The 13,189-nt window shown below is 37.2% G+C and overlaps 1 protein-coding gene across 1 annotated transcript in view; it reads right to left on the reverse strand.

Annotated features, from left to right (window-relative positions):
• Positions 1-1,769: 1,769 nt before the first annotated feature.
• Positions 1,770-13,189, reverse strand: part of GRM7 (glutamate metabotropic receptor 7) — a 513,989-nt gene continuing 502,569 nt past the window's right edge. Inside the window, exons 9-10 of the mRNA XM_065407326.1 lie at positions 11,751-11,997; positions 1,770-1,840 (exon numbers count right to left, since the gene is read on the reverse strand). Of these exons, the coding sequence (XP_065263398.1) occupies positions 1,770-1,840; positions 11,751-11,997 (318 nt within the window). The remainder of the gene's footprint in view (positions 1,841-11,750; positions 11,998-13,189) is intronic.

A 13,189-nucleotide genomic window follows, 5' to 3' on the forward strand; every position in this document is an offset into this window, starting at 1 on the left:
TCCAGACAAACAATCAGCCCAACTAGGAAAATACTTGTTGTAGAAGGATGCAAACAGAAGAGTTGTACAGTTTGTGAGAGAATCTCAGGATCAGGTCATCGTCATTATCATCCTTAGCACTTGCATAGCACTGTAGGGCTGATATTTGCAAAACAGCTTAAGGGGTTTGAATGTCCTTTAATTTTTAATAGGAATCAAGCATCCAAATCTCTTGCATGGTTTTGACAATACTCCTGGACGTGTTGAAAGCAATGAACAAGAATCAACTAATTAATGCCTACCACACATCAGGATAACTATGGTTTTCACAATATAGAGGAGCATTACAAGGAACATTCTGCTTTAGAGCGTGCTGTGCCAATTCCTTATATCTGCCTATTAAATGTAAAAATGGAGATTAAAAAAAGTTATTTCTTTCGATTGGCAACCTCATTTATTTATTTCTACCTTTCTAATTTTCCTCCTTGGCAATTTGGTCTTCCCATGGTTACCTGCTACCCCTCCAATATCCTTATCATTTGACCTGAAATAATATCTTGCACGTCCTCTCCATTCCAGGCACTTGTTCCCCCTCCCCACACTAGTTATTTTTGACCTCACTGATTATGCTCCTTTAGTATCTCTCTGCTTTCTGATCTTCATATATATAATACATCTTTCTGCTTTAAGTTAGGATTACATGAACGGATTCAAATGAAATAAGGACCAATTAGAACGTTCAGCCAGAAGTCAAACTGAATCCAAACTTATTTTCAATATTGCTAAGCTGATTTATTCCAACTAAGAATCTGATCCTTTATCTCTGATCTTTCCCTTCGACAATATAGACATAATTCAAGTAATACCCCTGTTAACCATTCCTAGGCTTGCTATTGTAAGTTCTCAGGTATTCTGGCTCAGCTGACCGGAACTTTCATGACCCTGTAGCTCCACCAAAAAGCTACACAGATTTATTTTCCAGCACATAATATGAGTAAAACCATAACAACGACAATGTTTTTCATCTATGGGCAAAATCACAAAGAAAAGGTCAAAACACAACACAAACACACGCACAAGTTCAGAAATAAAAAATGTTTATTAACAATATTGTTTTTCACAAAATTATCAAATGGACTCTTATTACCCAAATTCCTCTGGAACACAGGAAGTCCTCCTTGATAAGTCCAGAAACACAAAATTAATTCACCTGTCCACAAAGTGTGTAGTAATAACACTCAGTAAAATCAACCCTCAAAAATTGCTCACAAACCCCTATTCCAGAGTCGACATCATTCCACTGGCATTCTCTACCCTACAAAAATGCTTGTAAATCGGTTTATTTTAACACCATTAGAAAGCTGACCACAAACCAGTGCTATATTACTTTTATGCTCCCAGAGAAATCATCTTGCCAGTTCTTAGACATAATTGCTGTAAATAATTTTTGCTAACTTTTAATTCTTATTTAATTTGGGCTAGATCCTCATCAGGTTTAAACTGATGTAGCTCCATCAAGTTCAATAACACCACCACCACCTAGCTCTATAGCTATAGCAATTTACATCATCTAAAGTTTTGGCCCAACATTTCTATTTTTTATAGTCTTTCCTTTAAATGTGAACACTTGCTAGTGGAAATATGAACAATTTTTAGGGTAGATTCTTGTTCCAACACAGCTAAACCAGTGCACAGTTCTAATATTTTTTCTTTTTGATATTAATATAAAATATATATAATAAAGTAAAAAAGCTCGATTATTTCTTACCTTCTTGGAAAGCAGGCAAAAGCTATACTGTAGGTGGAATAGTGTACCAAGTAACAGATTTTTGTACACTCTTTCTTACTGGTGGTATGCATTCTACAGGAAAAGTAAATATATTGATATGTACAATATGTTCACAATAGAATCTTTTTGTTTTGTCCTGTCACTGAGATCATAAAATTTATTCGATTGAAGATCTGGGATTAGAACAGTAACAGTGAAAAACTTGCAGTATATACAATTTGTTGTGGATTAAAAATAAACAAACCAGTTCACAAAAGTTCAGGTACCTCTGAACATAGGAGCAGCTGCCTACTACATATGAGAGGGACTGGTTGGATACTTCCCATCTGCACCAGCCCTGGAAAAGCTTTGCTTTAGTTCCCCTTTCTCTCAGAACCCAGCCACCCTCATCCATGCAATCGCTCTGAGGTTTCCCAGCAACACCAGCAGCCATTTAAGGTTTTTCTCAGAAAGACGTAACAGGCAACGTTGTGTCAGTGATGTTAGGGTTCAACACAAATGAAGAAACAAAAACAAAACAGCACAGCACAGTAGCATTTGCGCAGCAGTCTCTATAACTCTCTCTGAGACATGGGATGTTTTCATTTCATATACACCACTCACAGCTTGCTGATGGGAATCAATACAGCCAATATACATTCTTAACACCCACAAAAATGAGGATTGACAAAGTTGTATTCTTATTATCTTGCATTTCTGAGATAGAGAGGCATGTCAGAGTGGGGCTTTCATTTTTGATCTGCTTATACTGCACTAACAGCAGAGCCACATAACTCGGATAACATATAATAAAGAGTTATTTTATAAAGGAAACAAATACATCAAGTTTTGTTTAGTTATAAAAGGCACCAATTATGTCTCACTAAAAATTGAAAGCTACATTGATTGCCTAGTAATTTCTACTCAACACAAAGTCAAAGGGAAAGTCACTTTGGACAGATTTGTAGAAGTGCTGAGCACCAGAAACCCCCATTTACTTCAATAGGAGTTGCTCAGACTTCTAAAAATCAGGCCATTTTGAAAGTTCTGCCATAGATAGTTGGTCACACCATTCTTTTTGCCACATCTCAACAAGCTACAGTACCTAATCTGCAAGCAAGGTGAGGGGATCCCTAACTGAACAAGCTACTCTGTTTTACTTCACTTTGCTTACTATGCCTGGCTTATATCGTACTGATGTGTCACCTCTGCTACCCACTATCATAAGTTAGTAGACTACTCTATGAGAAAGACCACTGTCAATCACAAAGCAAAATCTAAGTAGGGAAATCACAAAAGTGAAAAAAAATTGCCCACAGCTATTTCGATGGGTCCAATTTCTTGAACATGTCAGAGGGTGGCATCTGCAATTGCAGGGCAATATATTGATTTCATCAGTCACAGAAAATCCTTAGTCTGCTCCTGCAAAGAAAACAGCTTGCCAAAACACTGGTCTCAGGAGTTCCAGCTCATTGGGACACTATGTACTATATGCTTGAGAGGGTTTTGAAACAACAAAAAGTCACATAGAAGAAACTTCAGTTGGCAAGTACAAGATAAGAAAGCCAGCTGTTCTCCTCGCAAGCTACACACTGGAATCACATTGCCAGGTTAGTTAACATTCTCCACCCCATTTAGAATTCTTGCTTCAGGAGTCAGCTATGACAGTCTGAGTAAATACCATTAGTCTGGTTCTTTTACTTATCTTGTAGGTGCACTTTTTCACCATGAAAATTGCTATGTGAAGGGAACACTGGAAAATCCTAAAAAAGGAGGCAGTTTTGCAGTCACACCGATGGAAAAATGCAGAATACTTTGCTACTCAAGGATTCTTAAACACTAGAATACTTGAAAAGCAAATGGCCTGTCAGTAAGGTCTACTATTTCTAGCTTGTTAGAGAGATAATTCTCTCATTACCAAACCACTGAGATCTTGATTTCCTGTTGCTGTATTTTGCAAAAGCCATACATTTATGTAAGTGGCTAAGTATAAGCAGTAATTATACCTAAATCCTCACCATAAGCTAAGTATGGGTTGGAGATTTTTATTTTTGTCCAAGTTTGACATTCTGCTCTTGCAGCGGAAACACAAATACATTATGGATAAGGAAGAATGGGAATTCTCTATTCACTCAATTTAAGACATGATGAAGAGCATCTTTTCAAATACTGTGAAATTCAACCAAAGAAACGCACGAGAGAAGAATGAACTTGTTAAAGGAAGAAAGCTGCTGTGCACCAATTTCTGCTCATCTTAAGCTGCTGGAGAACATTTTTAATGCAAACATGTAATAGCAGAACAAAGTTGTTCAATGAGTAAAAGCATGCACATACCAGATGTAATGATTATCAGAATTGTTAAAAATGAAATTATTAAAGCTTGGTCTTAAAGCATTCCATTGATCATGAAACCTCTTTCAATTCACATCAGGAGAGCACAGCTTGTGAAATGTCCCACTCCTCTCATATTCCAACCCAAGACCAGTAGCACTCCTTGTGTCCTCTACTGGGTGGGACATATAATCATTGCCCCTATATCTTGGGTTGTTTTTCTTCCTCCATGATTAAAGTTCCACTCTTTGCACTCACTTTTAAACTTCCACAATTAGGCTCATTCCTACACAGCTCTGAGCACCTTCAAGTCTCATGGGAGTTGGGGATGCTCAGCATTTCTGAGGAGTTGCTCAGCACCATGCAGGATCAAGCCCTTACAGAACGCCAATAATGCTAAGAAACCTTTGGGCTTACAAATATACTGGTGTCAATGTTTTACACGAAACATTTCTGGTTCACTGCGTAATATCTTTTATTTTTCTTTGGATTAAATGCCAGCAGTACACATGGAGGTTTAGTAAAACATATTATTTATTTCTTTCATTTGGTAAAGTTATTTTATTTTTGATCCTAAGTTTTCGGCAGCTAAATAGCCTGGGCAACCAACATCTGGTTTACTTGGGTTCAGTCATCAGTCACCCCAATGTTTGGAGGTACATGAATCTCATGTTGGTGGTTCAGCACAGAACTACTCTCAGTATGAAACATTCCCCCTCCCCAAAATATAAATGGCACCCTCACCATAAAATGCTTGAACAAATTTCAAAGCAGTAGAGTTACCAGGAAATGCCTTTGAAAATCAAACTTGCGAACAAAACTGTGCTTACTCACTTGAAACAAATAAAAACTTTCGATGTGAAAATAAGATCTGTACCCTAAGGCAGCACTTTCCAATACTGACTGTATGGGCTCCTCCTCATCCTTCAACCCTCTTTTCATTTTTGACTTCAGAGGTAACATACTGTGTGATGATGGAAACAGGGAAATGACAATCTATGTTTAATCATCTTTGTGTTACCTCACAACAATTCAGAACTAAGGGGGGCATCCACTTCTTTTGTCCCAACCCCCTTAGTTTCCTCCACTGATAACAAGTAGCTGTAGTCTACTCATTGGAAAAAATGTCAGAGTGGGTCGCAAAAAAAGGGGGGGGGATGGGATGTGGAAGAACACTTACAGTAATTTTAGGGGGGAAATCAACTTTTTTTGAAAGTCAACGTTTAGAAATAAAAACAACATTGACCAGCTGATCGTTTTTTGAAAAATGGGGGAGGAGGACCATTGTTTTTGTATATTTTTCAAAATTCTGAAATTTAATCAAATGTTTGTTACATCAGCGGTAGAAAATAAATTTTTATTATTGAAAGACTGGTAACATTTTCCCACAAACTTTTCAGTGGCTTTTTGATATTTGAAGTTTTTCAACATTTCTTTGAAATGTTTTTTTTTAAAATGAAACAGTTCTCATCTGTTATAGCTGTCCAAAACACTAAAATAGTTGCAAGAATTCTACCAATATTTCTTTTTAAATATTTGTACATTGAAAAATGAAATGTCAACATTTTTCACCAAAATTATCCAATCTAGAAGTTCACAGAATATGTCCTATGAGTTTGAACCTACACTCATTGAAGTCAATGGCAAAGCTCCCATTAACATTAATGTTGCAGGGTCATGATGCTAAAACATCTTAAGCACATGAGTTGTCTAGCTTGTTAGATTAGATTTTCTAACAATTGTCATTAGTGCATGTGTTCTATAAATGAAGAATAGTAAATGCCTCTATTAGTATTAACATAGAATATTATTGCATGTGTATATACACATACACACATATGTATATGTATATACTTCAAAGAAAATTTCAGTTTGTTAATCATGTAAAATTACACAAAATAGTATTTGCAGAAAGGTTAACACAGTATATACTCATACTGCTCCTGATGAGACAACTTGAGAAATGTACGTAGATATTTAATATGATATGCATATGAAGGAGAATACAAAAAACATTCTTCCCGCATATGTAAGTTAGAATTATTATTAATTATTATTATTTGTATTACCCTTTGTGAATAAGATTCTGCTCTCAGTAACAATGTACTCCAGATTTAAAAAGTAGTATAAAAGAGATCAGAAATTGGTCCTCGAGGATGGGATTTTCAAAGGAGATTGAGAGAGTTAGGTGCCTAAACCTCATTGATTTTTATGAGATTTGGACACCTAACTCTGTTAGGTGCTTTTGGAAATCCTAGCCTACAACATAGGAATGGCTACAAAACTGTTTTTTCCAAGGAAAACTGGATTTTAAACTTGACAACATTTTTCATGAAAAAGTCCTTTTCATTGAAAATTTCAATTACACAAAATTCAAAACTGAATATGCAACAACTGCAAAACAGTCAATTAAGTAATACCATCAAGGTGCATCATAGGAGATGTAAATCCCAGGACCTCCATAGTAGCATTCTCTGAAATGCTTCCAGTTTCATGCACAGGGCCAGAAAGACAAAACAGATCTTCAGGGTCTCAATGCATGGATGCTGTAGGGAAGAGGGTTTTAGCTTTATTAGGAACTGGGTACCTTTTAGGAATAGGAGGGATGGGCCCCACTTAAACTAAAATGGCAGCAGACAGCTGGTATGTAAAATTAAAAAGTTAGTAGAGGATTTTTTAAAGTAAGGGCTGGAGGAAAGCCGACAAGTGCAGATGAGCACATGGTTCTGGCAGAGACATCCCTTAGGGATGAATTTATTAAAGGGAGAACTCTATCCCCTAATAAAGAGGACAGGAAAGAAGTTGGTAAAATACTGGTAGGAGCTAGTGAGGAGCAGTTAAACATAACACATGAAGGCAAGCAACTGAATATTGACAAAATGTACAAGTGCTTATACGCAACTACTAGAAGTCTAAATAGTAAGATGGGTGAACTAGAGTGCCTGGCATTAAATGAGGGTATTGATGTAATAGGCATCATGTAAAGTATGTGGAAGGAGGATAATCAATGGGATGCAGTAATAGCAGGCTACAAAATATACAGTATTGACAGAATAGGTCACACTGGTGGGAGAGTGGCACTATATGGGAGAGAAATCATAGTCAAATAAAGTAAAAATATTAACAGAAATCCAACTGTACTATAGACTCTTTATGGGTAGAAATTCCATTCTTGAACAATAAGAAGATAGCATTACAAGTATACTACTGACATTCTGACCAGAATGGTGATGGTGACTGTGAAGTGGTCAGGGAGATTAGAGAGGCTACAAAGGCAGAAAACACAGTAATAATGGAGGATTTCAACTATCCTCATATTGAGTGAGTATATGTCATCCTAGGAAGGGATGCAGGAATAAAATTTCTAGACAGCATAAAATGACTGCTTCCTGGAGGAGCTCGACTTGGAGCCCACAAGAAGAGAGGCAATTCTTCATTTTGTCCTAAGTGGAATACAGCATCTGGTCCAACAGGTGGATACAGCTGAAGCACGTGGCAATAACAACCATAATATAAATTAAATTTAACATCCTTTCAGGGGAAAAATGCCAGAGAAACTTACCACAGTAGGATTTAACTTCAAAAAGGGGAACTACAAAAGGCATGTAAACTAGTTAAATGGAATTTAAAAGGAAAAATTGCAAGGCTGAAATGACGGCAAACTGCATGGAGACTATTTAAAAACACTATAATATGGCTCAAAATGTAAGTGTAAATAATTAAATAAAACACTAAGAGCCCCAAAATAATGCTACCATGGTTAAACAGCGGAGTAAAAAAGGTACCCTTTAATAATTGGAAATCAAATAAAATCCTAGTGAGGAAAATAGAACGGACCATAAACTCTGGCAAGTTAACTGTAAAAGTAGAAAAAAGGTAGGCCAAGAAAGAATTTGAAGAACAACTAGCTAAAGACACAAACAAAAAGTAACAGCAAAATAATTAAGTACATCAGAAGCAGAAAGCTTGCCCAACAGGAAGTGGTGCCACTGGAAGATTGAGGTGCTGAAGGAGCACTCAAGGAAGAGAAGGCCTTTGCAGAGAAACTAAACAAATTCTTTGCATTGGTCTTCACAGCAGATATGGGGGAGATCCACACACCAGAGCCATTCTTTTTAGGTGGCAAATCTGAGGAACTATTCCAGATGGAGGTTTTGGAACAAACCAATACATTAAACAGGAATAAGTCATCAAGAATTCTGCAGGAACTCAAATATGAAATTGCAGAACTACTCACTGTGGTATGTAACCTTAAATCAGCTCCCATACCAGATGATTGGAGGGTAGCTAATGTAATGCCTATTCTTAAAAAAAGGCTCTAGAGGTGATCCTGGTAATTACAGACTGGTAAACCTAACTTCAGTACCTGGCAAATTGGTTGAAACTATAGCAAAGAGTGGAATTATAAGACACCTAGATAAATACGACAGGTTGGGGAAGAATCAATGTGGTTTTTCTAAAGGGAAATCATGCCTCACCAATTCTTTTTGAGAGTCAACAAGCATGTAGAAAAGGATGATCCAGTTGATTTAGTGTACTTGGACTTTCAGAAAATCTTTGACAAGGTCCCTTACCAAAGGCTCTTAAGAAAAGTAAGCAGTCATGGGATAAGAAGGTAGGTCTTCTCATGGAACTGGTTAAAAGATAGGAAACAAAGAGTAGAAATAAATGGTCAGTTTTCAGAATGGGAAAAGGTAAATAGTGGGCTTCTCCAGTGATCTCTATTGGGACCTGTGCTGTTCAACTTATTCACAAATTATCTGGAAAAGGTAGAGGAAGAGTGAAGTGACAAAATTTGCAGATGTCACAAAATTAATCCAGATAGTTAAATCCAAAGCTGACTGCAAAGAGTTACGAAAGTAATCTCACTAAACTCAGTGACTGGGCAACAAATTCAATGTTGATAAGTGCATACTAATGCACATTGGAAATCCCAACAATACCTACAAAATGATGGGGTCTAAATTAGCTGTTACCACTCAAGAAAAAGATCTTAGAGTCATTGTGGATAGTTCTCTGAAAACAACCACTCAATGTGAAGCAGTAGTCAAAAAAGCTAACAGAATATTCAGATCCATTAGGGAAGGGGTAGATAATAAGACAGATAATATCATAATGCCAGTTTATAAATGCATGGTACACCCACACCTTGAGTACTGTTTGCAGTTCTGGTTGTTCCATCTCAAAAAATATATATTAGAATTGTAAAAGGTTCAGAGGAGGACAACAAAACATCATTAGAGTTATAGAACAGCTTCTATACGAGGAAATTAAACTCTGAAATTGTTCATATTAGAAAAGAGATGACTAAAACAGATATGACAGAGGCCTATAAAATCATGAATGGTGTGGAGAAACTGAATACGGAAGTGTCATTTACCCCTTCACATAACACAAGAGGTCATCTGATGAAATTAATAGGCAGCTGGTTTAAAACAAACAAAAGGAAGTACTTCTTCACACAACACAGAATCAACCTGTGGAACTCATTGCCCTGGGCTGTTGGGAAGGCCAAAAATATGTATCTGGGTTCAAAAAAGAATAGATAAGTTTATGGAGGACAGGTACATCAATGGCAATCAGCCACAATGGTCAAGGATGCAACCCCATGTTCCTTGTGTCCCTATACTTCTAACTGCCAGGTGATGAATCTCTCAAAATTACCCTTTTCTGCTCATTCCCTCTAAAGCATCTGGTATTGGCCACTGTCAGGTACACAAATACTGGGCTAGATGGACTATTGGTTTGACCCAGTATGACTGCTCTTATGTAGTTCAGTCAGGGATCTTGACTCATGGAGGAAAACAAGGTCAGGAAGCACCTCAGATAGGTATCCCATGAGTCACCGTGGCAGTATTCCCCAATTGAATTTTTTTCCATTTTAAACCAAAAGCATTTGACTAACAATTTTTGTTTTTTCAGCTTTTGATTTTTTTTTTTTTACTGAAAAGTCAAAATTTTCCATGAAAAAAAAAAAAATTCCCATCAGCTCTACTTGAATGGTAATCTGTGAAAATGCAGCTCAATTACACACTCATTTTCTCATTCCCTTTTCTAGCTATATTTCATCTTTGCACGTTCCTTCTTCCTACTCTGTTGTTGTTATTGTTCCTCCTTCCCTCTCTTCCCCCATTCCTCATTCAAAAGGCCAATTTAGTGCATCTCAGTCTTGGCTGTGTTAGGTGTTAAAATCAGTGGGCGTTGAAGGTGCTCAGAACATTGTGGGACTGGACCTTAGCAGCACATAAATCACAGTAGTGAGTGGATTTAAAGAACAGGGATAATTTTGGAGGGGAGGGGTTTTATATGGTGAAATAGATAGATTTACTGTACTGAATAATGGGAATTTAATTTAGGGTAAATGTCTGCCTCCTTAATTCATGCTGGGTAGTACCTTACTCTTCAAGTAATCCTATCCTGTTGACTTCAATAGCAGTCCTCACGAGTAAGGTTCTATTCAGCCTGAGTAAGAACGTCAGAATCTTGGCCTTGATTGATTAGGGTTGTTTCCTTTACAGATTGTTGACTCTACAACCAATCCTTAATAAGGGTGCCCATCCCTTTTGAAGAAAAAATCCTGATTTCTCTTTCAATTAGAACATATTTTGTACACCTGTATGATATAACCACCCAGGGGAGATACTCAAGGGGAGTGATGAATGAAGGGGGGGGAAATGCTGTGTTTGCTAGCCGTTTCCACTTTGCTTTGGCAGCAGAGTTTCTACTTCAAGGCAGCTATTCAGACCATCATTTAATAGACAGGAAGCAGCAGGAGTTTCAGCAGCAAATGGATGAACTGAATCGGAGCAAAGAAAGGGTATTTCTTCACATTCTGATCTGGTTTACACAAAAATTGCAGACATGCCTAAACCTTTCCAATATGCTGTGCAGCTATCTCCCTTCCTGAATTCCATCCAGGTTCAAATACAAATGCAAATAAAATTTGATGGCCTCAGTATGTGATTTTGTGCTACAATATACCATGACATCCACATTAAGGAAATTAAAGGAATTGGAAACATCCTTTCTGACCAGATTCCTCTAAAATCAGTGGAAAGACTCATATGAACTTCAGTGAGATGTATCTTTCTTACAGGGAGCTGGATCAAACCTTTATCTGGGAATTCTCTCAGGGCATTTAACAGGGTTTTTGTGTGTGTGTGTACACACAAGTATTTGGCCGTGCACATCATAAGTAAATAACCACAGCCCAAGTACATTAATGCAGAAAGGATTGAGACAACCCACTGCTCCTGAATACTACGGTTTGAGTCCTGACTCCAAAGTTCAGACTAGAAATTATAGCTGCAGGGATTAGATCTCATTGGATGGAAGTTAGATCTCATTACATCGGGGTGTGTATGATTGCACAGTGGCGGGGTCAATACTGTTCTTAGAGCAATGTTCCCAGAGGAGGAGAAGGAGGAGGAGGAGTTGCTCCCAGCTATCAAGCATAGTCTGAAGAGTTTTTCCCCAGTAGGCAAGCATCAAAAAGGTGGGAAGAAAAGAGTGAATGTCATAAAAAGGACATCCATGGAGATATTAAAAGAAATATATTACATAAAAACTTTAATGGAGGAGATCAGATTATACGAAGGATCTAAAAATAGAATATTGGTCAACACATTCCCAGAACACACAAACGGCCAAGTAATAGGTTTAGAATACTTACTGTTTGGGTCTACATTTTCACAAAGTTCTGTTTTTGCTTCCCCATTGGGCCTGTCGCTAGCTTTGTGCGAAAGCCGTGATGACATGGTCGCTGCCGTCACTACGGCCTTGAAGCTGCGTTTCCGTTTCTGGACATTTAGTTCAGGATGGAAGATGATGATGTACACTTTCGGCATGTAAAGCATCCCCAGGGCCACTGAAGCACTTAAGTTCATGGATATTGTAAGTGTGGTAGTTTGTATGTAGAGCTAGGAGACATAACACATGAGACACTATTACAAATAAAATGATTGGGAAATATGCAGTAGCACTTAAAGAGGAGGTGTTAAGTATAATCATGCATCTGAGAGATGCAACAGAAAAAGGAGAGTAACACTTAAGTGGGCTTTAGTAATTTATGAACGTTCTGAAAAACCTTCTATTGAGTTTACAAATAACTACTAACATAGAATCTGATCCAGCAAATTACTGAGAGCTCTTATCTACCAATGGACATCAACTACCATGAAATCAGTAGCAGCTGAGGACACTCAGGATCTTGCAAAAGCTCTTGCTGCTCTGATTTAGGGCTTAGTCTTCAAGTATAGCTTTATTTATTTTATTTTATTTTATATTTTATTCAGAGTGTGAAGGTCAGATTCTGCTTTCAGTTACACTAGTGTAAATCTAAAGTTAACTCTGTTGTAACTGAAACCAAATTTCCCCATTAGGGAAGATGAACACTATAAATGTAACCGTACAACTTGTTTAGAAATTTTATTAAAGCTATCTTTTAAATTTTGGTAACTTTTCAACAACCGTATTTCAAGTTTCTGCTATTCATTCAAAATGAGTAATATAAGTACCCAAAGAATATAAAATGGATTTGCATACTGCTGACTTGCAGTTAAGCTTGTTAGCAAAAATGGTGTGTGCAATAGTCAGAGAATGCTAGTACTGTGAAATATGAATTAAAGAAATCCACAACATGTCCTTCGTTTAAAGATGTTCTGCACGTACATAACTAGAAGTGCTGTAATTTTGTTTAAAAAAATCTTTTCAGAGGATACTCAATACATAAAATGGAACAAGGCTTGGGACTCAAGGATTGTTCTAATTACACAGGTTTAGAACCAGTATAATAAATATGTGAGTGCGAAAAAAGGGAACAAAATATCTGCAGTTGCTCCTTGCATATACTGTATGCCCACATCCAGGAAAAATGTTCACACCAGGCAGTACTACTTCTGGGATGCAATATATTTCACTGCAAACCAATCTCTGCTTATGATGTCAAGAAAAATGCAGTTGCAAAGTTAAATGCCCACACTGCCCTCATTTCTACAAATACCTGTTCTCAGAAGAACCTGAATGTTCCCAAACTTGCTAGGCTTTATCTGGATAACAGTTGCTATTATATTGATTAAAAACACGAGTGGAAGACATAAAATATCTGCAGTA

Source organism: Emys orbicularis, chromosome 7, assembly GCF_028017835.1.
Source record: "Emys orbicularis isolate rEmyOrb1 chromosome 7, rEmyOrb1.hap1, whole genome shotgun sequence".
Lineage (NCBI taxonomy): Eukaryota > Metazoa > Chordata > Testudines > Emydidae > Emys > Emys orbicularis.